Source organism: Heterocephalus glaber, unplaced genomic scaffold, assembly GCF_053883595.1.
Source record: "Heterocephalus glaber isolate CG9 unplaced genomic scaffold, H.glaber_assembly_v1.0 deba00001444, whole genome shotgun sequence".
Taxonomy (NCBI): domain Eukaryota; kingdom Metazoa; phylum Chordata; class Mammalia; order Rodentia; family Bathyergidae; genus Heterocephalus; species Heterocephalus glaber.
The window spans coordinates 26,980,595-26,992,276 of record NW_028258297.1 but is presented as its reverse complement, the minus strand read 5'-3'; the positions used below and the strand labels follow the sequence as shown (position 1 = coordinate 26,992,276).

The 11,682-nt window shown below is 38.5% G+C and overlaps 1 protein-coding gene across 1 annotated transcript; it reads left to right on the top strand.

Moving 5' to 3' along the window:
• The first annotated feature begins 7,203 nt into the window (after window positions 1–7,203).
• On the top strand, window positions 7,204–8,142 carry LOC101715436 (taste receptor type 2 member 7-like). Its single transcript, XM_013072428.3, has one exon. The coding sequence runs from the start codon at window positions 7,204–7,206 to the stop codon at window positions 8,140–8,142; it is 939 nt and encodes a 312-aa protein (XP_012927882.3).
• The last annotated feature ends 3,540 nt before the right edge of the window (window positions 8,143–11,682 follow it).

Below are 11,682 nucleotides of genomic sequence, written 5' to 3'. Positions count from 1 at the left end.
ATTCAAAAATGGGCATCTGAAATGAACAGACATTTCTCAGAGAAGTAAAAGCAGCAAATAAACATATGAAAAAAAATGTTCAACATCACTGGTCATTCAAGAGATGCAGATGAAAACAACTTTCAGATTCTACCTCACCCCAGAAAGAATGGCTGCTATCAACAAATCAATCAATAACAAATGCTGGCAGGGGTGTTGGGAGAAAGGAACCCTTCTCCTCTGTAGGTGGGAGTGCAGACTGATGCAACCACTGTGAATATCAGTATGGAGATACCTCAAAGAACTAGGACTAGAGGTCCCATTTGACCCAGCTATTCCCCTGCTGGGTATCTTCCCAAAAGAATGAAAAGAATCATACCACAGCAATATATGTGCACCCATGTTTATAGCAGCACAGTTTGTAATACCTAAAGCTTGGAAACAGCCCAAGTGCCCATCAACTGGAAACTGCATAAAGAAGATGTGGGGTTTTTTATAAAATGGAGTACTACTTAGTCATAAAAAATGAGAAACTAGAGACATTTATAGCTAAATGGATGCATATTGAGGCCATACTCTTAAGTGAAATAAATAGGACACACGTGTAAATACCTAATAGTTTCTCTAGTATGAGAAACGGAAAGTGTAAATAAGGATTAAAATGATTAAAATGAATAACTGATAATTTAAAATAGGAAGAGAAGGTCTAGAGGGGTAGGGGAAGTGGGAGGGAAAGGGGAAAGGAAAGAAGAGAAAGAAAAAATTATGAGAAAAGGAAAAAATGGAAACAAAGTCTTTGTAAATAGGGAAGGGAGCACAGGGAATGGGGAAAAAATAAGAACCAAGATACATCATGTACAGGTACAAGCACCCAATGATAAATGTAAACATACTGTATACCTAAAATGTACCAATAAAGAATTTAAGCAAAAAAAAAAGGTTAAAGTTAGATAGCAACTAATCTAATAAAGGGTAGAAGTAAAACGGGAAAAACAAAACTTCTGTAGATGTAGGAAAATGTATCTTTATTATCAAACTCTAGAAGAAATGCATACAAAACACAGCCTGATTTCCATAAAGTAATGAGAGATCATTGCTAAAGAACTAAAACCCATAAAGAAAGTTCAGGTTTTGAAGAAAAACCAATTCTATCAAAACTTCAAACAAATGATAATTCCAATATTACTTACACTGTTCAAGAGAGTAATAAAAGAAAAAACTCTACAAAGCTATTCTGAAGTAAGTTTTATATTAATATTAGAACCTAACCAAACTGAAGAAAGAAAGAGAGAGAGATAGAGAAAGAGAGAGAGAAAGAGAGAGAGAGAGAAAACTACTTTCTAAACTTACTTTTTGCGCTCGTTTTGGCAGCACATATACTAAACTTACTTCTTTCTTTGGTATATAAATATTAATATAAAATTATACAAAGTACCAATGAATTAATTTTAGAAAAGATCTCAGAGAAAACTTAAAAATAAATAGTGGGCTGGGGATTTAGCTTAGTGGTTTCACCACCTGCCTCACAAGCACACAAGGTTCTGAGTTCGATCCCTGGTACCAAAAAAAAAAAACTAGCAAAAATAAAATAGTAACTAGAATATTAGCAATCAGAAATAGTAGCGGTTTTCTTAATATAATAGTACACTGAAACCAAACAGATTTTATGTTATTGGAGCAAGAAAAACTTATTATTAAAAAATGTATCCCTAATAATTGTCTATAAGTCCAAAGAACTAAAGAATTGTATCTGTCAAATTTTTAGAAAGAACTAAAAACAAAAACAAAATATAGAGAGCCTACAATGAGAAAGATTATAGAAATCCAAGAAATCAGATCCATTGTCATTTGCATCTTACAGCCTTTCAATCATCACTGTTCCAAAAGGAAATTACTGGCCTCGGTCAGGAAAGTCTTTGGGCAGTTCGGGCCTGAGCAGAACCCGCTGTCTTTCTGACCTGGATCACATCCGACCAAGAAGAAAGGTACTGACGATGGCAGCATGACTTCATTGCTCTTAGCTACTCAGCAGAGTTGATTCGTTGTCAGTGGTATTCAAAGTCAGGCCCCTCTGTGATCTTGCCAGGTACAGCAGAGACCGTGTATATGAGTTTGCTTGCTGGTGAAGTGTTCCCATGGATTTGGGGGAGGGAGTCACTGTACCTGTTCATTGCATTGACTGACTCAGGAGGAGAGCCATCTCCTTGGTTGACATCATCTTAATCACCTTGGCCACCTCTAGAACCTGCTTGTTGTGTGAAGCCTGTAGAAATGCTGGGGAGTGGATGCATTGGACTTCTGATGAAGCAGTAATGTGGAAGAGGGCAAGCCTTTGCTCCTTCCCTCCATGTTTTTTTCATAAAATGTTCTGTTCCAGAAATGTAGCTGTTTGTGCTGCATGGTGTTCCTGCCTAATGCATCAAAGTATTCTGTAACTTCTGTAACACTATGTTCCTACCAGATGTTTCAGGAATGTTCTGTTAACCCTGCCCCTCCATTTCAGTGAGCATGCTCAGCCAGTACAGGTTTCAGGAATGTTCTGTAACTCCCCCCTCCTGCTTCTGTGAGCATGCTCACCCAGCATGTGGGCCCACCCACTACCCCATAGATCTCTATATAAGGCTGCTTCCATTTCAACTTGGGGCTTGGAATTCAGAGTGGGCAAACTCCTCTGAGGTGGCTGGCTAATAAAGGTTTTTTCCACCTCTTTGAGTAATTTTCAGATTCTCAAGTCTTCACATTGCTGGAGCTGAAAGCATTTGAGCTGTAAGCATTTGAGCTGTAGCACTTGAGCTGTAGCAATTGGCTGTCGCACTGCACTATTCCACTTTGCCACAACACGGCCACATGGACTGACTGGGTGAGGAAGGAAAAGGTCTCCTCACTTGACCACATCCTCATCAGTTTGGCTGTTTCCAGAATTTGCTTGATTTGTGCAATGGTATTAAGTGGCATTACCATAGTATGTACACAGGTGCAAATGGAAACCATAAACTAACTGTAGTTATTTGTGGCCTCTGAAAATCCCCCAGATATTTAAGGACGTAGTTTGCCACCTGTGCTAATGTTTCCTATTTCTTCAAAGCACCCATTTTCCCCACCCAGTTTATCTCTGACTATGGAGAACTCACAGTAGTTCACTGGACCCTGCTGGATGTTTCACCATTTCCTTATTGGTCAGTCTGATATTAGCAGTTGCATGAGCAGGTTTTACCATTCATAAAATTGCAAAACATAAAAAGAAATGTCACTGAAATGTTCCATGTGAGTAAAGTCAAATACTTTGAGGCACTGACTTTATTCAACCTGTTAGCAATGCTTCCATTTATTGTGTCACTGATACATCTTACTTTGTTTGTTTGTTTGTTTTTTGATACTGGGGATCAAACTCAGATACTTGAGCTTGCAAGGCAGGTGCCAGAACCACTGAGCTAAATCCCTGGCCCTGATCCATCTTACTTTTAATAATATCCCCGTGGTAAAATATGAAGCAAATGAAACTTAAGGTTACAAGTTGTAGAGACCCCAGCATGTAGAGGCCTATGTGAAAGTCATGAAAATTGTACCACTGTTTCACTTGTTCTTTTTGATTTACTATGTATTTTCTCTGTTAGACACAATTAGCTCTCATACCAGAAAAAAATTAGTTAGGATTTTTCAGGGACTGCAGCAACTATCCCTTGGGACACTTTATTTATTTATTTGTTTGTTTGTTTGTTTGTTTGTTTGTTTGTTTAGACAAGGTCTCACCCTATAATTCAGGCTGTCCTTGAACTCAGTATGCAGCCCAGGCTGGCCTCAAACTCATAACAATCTTCCTGCTTCAGCTTCCTGAGTGCTGGGATTACAAGTGTACATCATCATACCTGGCAGTTATTTTAATTTTGGGAAATAATAAACCGGGACTGACATCTGTCAAGATGTGGGACATGTATAAAACTAATTTGCATGAAGTGAAACCTTAGTTTTATAAGTAGACTTTAAAAACAAATCTTACTAATAAAATGTATAATTTTTTTCTCAAGATGCTGAGGCAGCAGAATCTCTTAAGCCTAGGGGTTCAAAGCCAATCTGGACAACATAGTAAAACCATGTCTCAAAGAGAAAGTTTTTTCTGATAGGTCCATTCTTTTTGTCCTATTTAATTTTTATTTTAGATACATATCCTTCAGCATTATCAGGACTTATTAGGAAACTAATGAATACATCCTGTATGTCCCTTGAGCCTTCGGCACTATCACTTTTACATTCCCTCTCCTTTCAGTACATCAGAGCTCATGCATCTCTACTTCTCTGCTCAAGACAAAATGTTAGGCACACAGTGCCTCATTAACTTTGCCTCACTGCCTCATTTTACTTTGTTCTATGGTGAACTGCATCTGTCCCACACTTGTAGGTTTCTCTTTTTCTTCAGCCTTAAATTTTCATTGCTGCCCCTTAATTGTGCTCCCAATCAGCTGCTAGGAATAGAATCCATACATACATATCTTCTCTAAGATGCATCCCTGAGCATTCCTCACAGTCCGAATACATGAATAAGCATAACATATACTGGTCAGATTGTTTCACTCCAGTTTCTGTAAAAAGACAAGCAAGAATTTCCACTCAGCCAGGCATGGTGGTGCATGCCTGTAATCCCAGTACTCAGGAGGCTGAGACAGGAGCATTGTCATGAGTTGGAGGCCAGCCTGGGCTACATAGTGAGTTCAAGGCCAGCCTGAACTACATAGAAAGACTGTATCAAAAAAAATTCCACTCAGTGCTTAAGTTAATTGGGAAGAAATTAATATATATTATGGAATAACACACAGTCAACCCCGCCAATCCCCCAATAAATGTATGTCCATAACACAACAGAATAAATTACCCCCCCCCCAAAAAAAGAAAAAAGGAATGAAGGTAGGCAGGCAGGCAGGAAGGAAGGTAGTAAAATGGGTTTCATTTTGAAGACCAAATTCTTCCTCACTCGAATATTATTGAGACACTTGGTTTGGCATGCTTGAGGTCATTACCATTCTACTCTGGTTGTGGGGTTTTGCCTTTACTCCGACCATGTTCTAGGTCTAATTCTTGTCTATTTCAATCTACTCATTTCCTTGTCTTATAACTGAAATATTAATCACCAAAAATTGTTATTTGTTTTGCTTTATATAAAATTCACTCTGCAAAATACTTTTACTTATAGCCCTAAGTATAAATGTCACCAATTACATGTTTAACATAATAAATGCTTATTTTGCTATTTATTGTACATAACAAGAATTTATGTCCTTTTGATGGATTTTAGTAATATATTCTATAAAACACTCTATGCTTTGATATTTTGGGGTCGGTTTGTATTTCATTCAATGTTTTATAGAATTAGCACTTCTGATGAAGTTTCACTCATTAATCTGAAGCTTCTTCTCCAAGTTTTGTTTTGCCTACTTCAATATGTTCAAGTATCTCTTATAAGTACTATTACTGGGTTTTGAAGTTGTAGGCATACAATAAAATGCTTTTGCATAACAATAACATTCATGTAACTTCTATGCTACGTGACACTAGCATGCATAAAATTTACACTTATTTGAAAAATGAAACAAAATTCTTAAATTACTCTAAAAATTATTTTGGTGAAAACATTATCATAATTACTATAAGCATTTTTTTAAAGGGTACACTATGGGGCAGAATTATGTGCCTGACTCAGGAATAATTTCCAAGACCAGTGGAAAGCAGTCACCTATGAATATGGCCAAGAATCATGTAATTTGTCCAAAAACCAGGGTGGCATTTAGTAGTGAATGTTTCTTCATAAGGAAAGAGGAGAGATAATATGCATTTCCAGAAAGTTCTGAGTACCCAAGAATTATTCGACAGAAACATTACATTGTAAAGTGTTTCTCAATAACTCTAAGTTAGAGAAACTTTCAAAATAAGAGTCTGTAGAAAGTGGAAAATTTAATCATTCTCCTGCTGTAAAGACTAAAGGTCTAAATATTTAGACGTAATTTTATATAGAGGATCACGAAGTCATGAAATAAAAGTTTACATTCTTTTTCCCCATATAATCAACTACCCTCAAAAACACCTTAGCTTTTTATTTTATTTAACTTTATTTAATATCTTTATTAAGATATAATTTAAAAGTTGTTCATGGGGCCGGGGATTTAGCTCAGTGTTTCCACCGCCTGCCTCGCAACCGCAAGGTCCTGAGTTCAATCCCCAGTAGCAAAAATAAAATAAAATAAAAACTGTTCATGTTTATGTGTATAATTTGATGAGTTTGGACATATGAAAACATGATACCATCACCACAATCAAGGTAATAGACAAGACATATTCAATACCGCCCAGTTTCCTTGACAACATTTTAAGTGAAAAGGAAAGCTCTAAATGTAATCAGTGACTACTTTTATCATGGCTCTTTTATCAGTAAATACCACCTGATCAATAAGATGATACATTACTTTAAGACATTGTTCCATGTAGTGCTCATCTGAACCAGCAAGATAATGAGAAACCAAGCTATCTATATTTTGCATTAATCCTTTAAATTTCCTGAAAATATATAATCCTGGATGTGAAACCAAACTTTAGATTCTTTACTAATACTATGATAATCCTACAAGATGAAGATTCTTCTAAAATTTAAATTTTTGCCAATTTTCTAATTACAAGAAAATTCCCATGGTTCAGGTTTGCCAGATACAACGTAGGACACTCAATTACATTTAGCTTCAGTACTTTCTGAAAGTTCTGATCTCATGTAACTTGAGACATACACTAAAAAATTGTCCATTGTTTATCTAAAATTCAGGTTTAATTGGGTGTCTTGCATCTCTATTTGCTAGATCTATTGAGGGTACTGGTATGCATCAAAATTTGTAAAACTTAGCCTCTGAAAGAGAGGGTAGTTCCATATAAGGATGTTGCCTCAATTTGCATCTTAGCAAACATTAGCTTGGTCTGAATTAACTATATGTGGAAAAGAGCAACCTCTTGAGAACAAACTGCTGTAACTGCACATAGTGTCCAGGCTATGGATTGCCAAGCACTGTGTTTGTCAAGACTAATTAGGATTTAATGAAAATAGCTACAATCTTCACCATTCTAATCTTCGTCACAAGACAGACTATTAAAAAAAGATAAAGAAAATTATAGCAAAATCTATGAAGCAGTTGTAGATACCAAAGTTCATCAGGTTAACTAGAAACTCATCAGCTATTTCTCTTTTTAACCATGGCACGTAAAATGGAGAGAATGTTAATACTCTTAGCAGTTGGAGAGTTTTCCATGGGCATCTTAGGAAACACATTCATTGGATTGGTAAGCTTCATGGATTGGGTCAAGAACAGGAAGATTGCCTCCATTGATTTAATCCTCATGAGTTTGGCCTTGTCCAGGATTTGCCTGTTGTGTGCAATTCTACTGGACTGTTTTATTTTGGTGGTGTATCCAGATATCTATGACAATAATGAGAAAATGAGGATCATTGACTTCTTTTGGACCCTAACCAACCAGTTAAGTGTCTCCTTTGCTACTTGCCTCAGTATTTTCTATTTCTTCAAGATAGCCAATTTCTTCCACCCCCTCTTTCTCTGGATGAAAGGCAGAATCCACAAGGTGATTCTCTGGACTCTACTGGTGAGCCTGGTGCTCTCGGTGTTCATCAGCATTCCAGTCACTGGGAACTGGAACGATAATTTCAGATCCTGTGTCAAGGGAAGGAAGAAAACAAACTTCACCTGGAGGTGTGGAATCAATGACAACCTGTATGCTTCGACCAAGTTAATTCTCAACCTGGTAACCTTGTTCCCCTTTGCTGTGTCCCTGTTGTCATTTCTCCTCTTGATCCTCTCTCTGTGGAGACACACCAGACAGATGAAGCTGAATGCTACAGGCCACCGAGATCCCAGCACAGAAGCCCACATACGAGCCTTGAAATCTGTCATCTCCTTCCTGGTCCTCTTCGTTGCTTACTGCTTGGCCTTTCTCATAGCCACCTCCAGCTACTTTATGCCAGAGACCGAATTAGCTGTCATTTTTGGTGAGTTGATAGCTCTCATCTACCCTTCAAGTCATTCATTTATCCTAATACTGGGGAACAATAAATTAAGACAAACATCTGTGAAGGTGCTATGCAAATTAAAGTATATTCTAAAAGGAAGAAAAATTTGATATAGACATATTGGAAGAGAAGTTGCCATTTTCTAGGACAAAGGAAGATAAGATGGTTCTTGATTGTCTTGGTTTTTGCATTGATGTTGGTTGCATGTGATTAATGACTCTTAAAATTTGTGTAGTATATTTATAATTTAGGAAATCTCATGTAGAATGACTTTGCATGTCTGTATCTGTCTCTGTCTGTCTCTGTCTCTCTCTCTGTCTTCACAGTTGTTTTTAAAAATATATTTTAGAACAAATTGCATTGTTCAACAAGTTGTATTGAAAATACTAACATTAACAGGAAGGAGAATGTGTTTTCATAGTTCCAAATCAGTTCTCAAGATACAAAGTTGCATGATTAATTCAAAACAACTGTAATAGGATCCTGCTGTTATTTGCATCCTTATGAAAAGTAGGTATTTCATACTCATGGTCCCAATTAGTCTTTTCTTCTTAGGTCCTCTAACTCAGCTTCACCATTGGAAAAGAATCAATCAAGTAATAACTCTTAAATAATGCTGTGGAATTATGAGTGTAAAAATTAATACTGACTATAATCACTGTTAAGATTTTAGGATCATAGATCAGCGAATGAAAGACACTCTAGAAGTGAAGAAGGGAAATTTTATGTAGAAACTTTTTGTAAATAAAGAGCCTATTGATTATTTATCAAAGGAATTTTTTCCATGAAAAACACATACTACACCAGGCAATGGTTGTCAAGATACTGTGATGACAAGTTTAAAAACTGCATTGTTTCTCTTGTGAGAAACCCAAAGGGTAAATAAGGAACAAAACAGAAGACAGATATAGGGAAGTAGGAAGAACATGTTCGAATGGGAAGGGGGAAAGGAAGGGGGCAGGGAGAGAGAAGGAAAGGAAAAGGGGTTTTAAAAGGAGAGAATGGAAGGGGGAAATGTTGTGGGGTTTTTTGGTACCAGGGATTGAACTCTGGTCCTTACGCTTGCGGAGCAACAGAACCACTGAGCTAAATCCACAGCCCCTAGAATGGAAAAATGTAAACAAAGTTTTTGTAAATGGGGACAGGAAGAAAGGTTAAAGGGAGGGGAGAGAAATCAGAAAAAACAAATTAGGGTCGAATCAGCCCGCTGCAGACAGGCAGGTCTGCCCGAGCCCTGCCGAGGTCCTGAGTCTTGCGGAAGATGCTGAATCACGCCGCTGCAGACAGGCAGCCACCTGGTTCCACACTACAAAGACACAGAGGACACCAGACCACCAGACGAAGGTACTGAGTCCCGCTGCTCCCGGCCCAGACGGAGGGGCTTCTGAGCCGCCGAACCACTGCTCCTGGTCCAGAGGAAGGGGCTTGCTGGTCACCATCCCTCCCACTGCTCCCAGCCCAGACAGAGGAAAGGGCTTTTGGGCCACCTTCTGTCCTGCTGCTCCTGGCCCAGAGGAAGGAGCTTCTGGGCCACCATCCCTCCCACCACTCCCGGCCCAGAGGGAGGGGCTTCTGAGCCGCCATCCCACTGCTCCTGGTCCAGAGGAAGGGGCTTCCCGGCCACGATCCCTCCCGCTGCTCCCAGCCCACAGGAAAGGTCTTTGGGTCACCATCCCTACCGCTGCTTCCGGCCCCTGTCCCACCTCACCCAGCTCAGAGGAGGTAATCCGTGCAGGTGCTAACAGATCCCCACCCCAGTCAAAATGAGAAAACAAGTAAATAAGTCTCAAAACCAGATTTTCAGATCACCTACAGCAACCCCAAAGGGAAACGAGATGGAACCCTCTGATACTCAACCACCTGGACCCACTGAACTGGCAACAAAAGGGGATCTGGAAAAAATGAAATCAGAAATAATTTCTCAGATAACAGGAGAAATTGTGCCCCTAGTGCAAGACATGATTAATGAATCTAGAGAGGACCTCAGGAATATGATGGAATCCCAACATAAGAAACAAATGGAATCCATAAAACAGATGCAAATAGATTTCCAGGACATGAAAAAGTCCACTGAAAGTCTACACAGCAGAATGAGCCAATGTGAGGGCAGAATTTGAGATATAGAAGATAAGATTGCAATTAGTGACCAGGAAAAGAAAAATTGCTTCAAAACTATAAGGGAACATGAGAAATCAATCCAGCAGCTGCTAGATGATGCAAAGAAGAATAACATAAGACTGATTGGGCTCAATGAAGAAACAGGAGAGAGTGCAGATGACATAAAAAAATCTCTTCACAGAAATAATGGCAGAAAACTTGCCAAGCAGGGGGAAAGAGCTTGACATACAGATAAGTGAGGCATATAGGACTCCAAATAGCCTTGATCAAAAAAATCTACACATAGGCATATAATTGTTAAGATTCCAGAAACTCAACAGAAGAACAAAGTTCTCCAAGCAGTCAGAGAAAAGAAACAAATCACATACAAAGGAAAGCCCATCAGAATCACAGCAGACTTCTCAACACAAACCATCAAGGCAAGAAGAGCTTGGAGTGACATATTCCAAGCCCTAAAAGAAAACAGCTTCCAACCCAGATTGATGTACCCTGCAAAACTATCTTTCAAAATGGATGGAGAAATAAGATACTTCCATGACAAAGAGCACCTTAGGAACTTCATGAATACCAAACCAGCACCCCAAAGAATTTTACACAATATCCTAGGAACAGACATTGAGGATCACAACCCCAGGAAGCAAAGCAGAATGAACCCATCTGGCATGACAAGAAATTAAATGCAAAGGGGGAGAACCCAACAAAAAGAAAAAGTCATGGCAATGACAAGTCAATACATTTCAGTTATAACCATCAACGTTAATGGTCTCAATTCACCAATCAAAAGAAACAGACTGGCAGAATGGGTCAAGAAGCAAAATCCAACAATATGCTGCATACAAGAAACACACTTAATTCAAAAGGAAACTCATAGACTGAAAGTTAAAGGGTGGAAAACAATACTGCATGCGACAGGAATGCAACAAAAAAGCAGGAGTAGCTATCCTCTTGGCAGATCAAGCAGATTTCAAACCAACACTGATTAAGAGAGACAAAGAAGGACATTACATCCTTGTAAAGGGAAGAATCCAAGAGGAAGAGATGACAATCATAAATATCTATGCACCAAACACTAGTGCACCCAACTATATAAAACAAATACTAACGGACATGAAAAGTCACATATGCACTAATACAATTGTGGTGGGGGACCTCAACACCCCACTGTCACAAATAGATAGATCAACTAGACTAAAAATAAGTAATGAAATACTAGAACTCAATCGAACTCTTGAACAAATGAACTTAACAGATGTTTCCAGAGTCTTCCACCCCACAAAATCAGAATACACATTCTTCTCAGCTGCCCATGGGTCATTCTCCAAAATAGACCACATACTCACACATAGAGCATGTTTAAGTAAGTGCAAAGAATTGAAGTTATCCCCTGTATATTATCAGACCATGCTGCAATGAAATTGGAGATCCATAGCAAAAGAAACTCAAAAAATTTCATAAACATGTGGAAATTGACCAACACACTTCTGAATAACCAATGGGTCACAGAGGAAATTAAAGAAGAAATCAGAAAGTTC

Coding starts and splice junctions, on each gene's coding strand:
- LOC101715436 (XM_013072428.3), top strand. CDS start 7,204: ATGGCACGTAAAATGGAGAGAATGTTAATACTCTTAGCAGTTGGAGAG.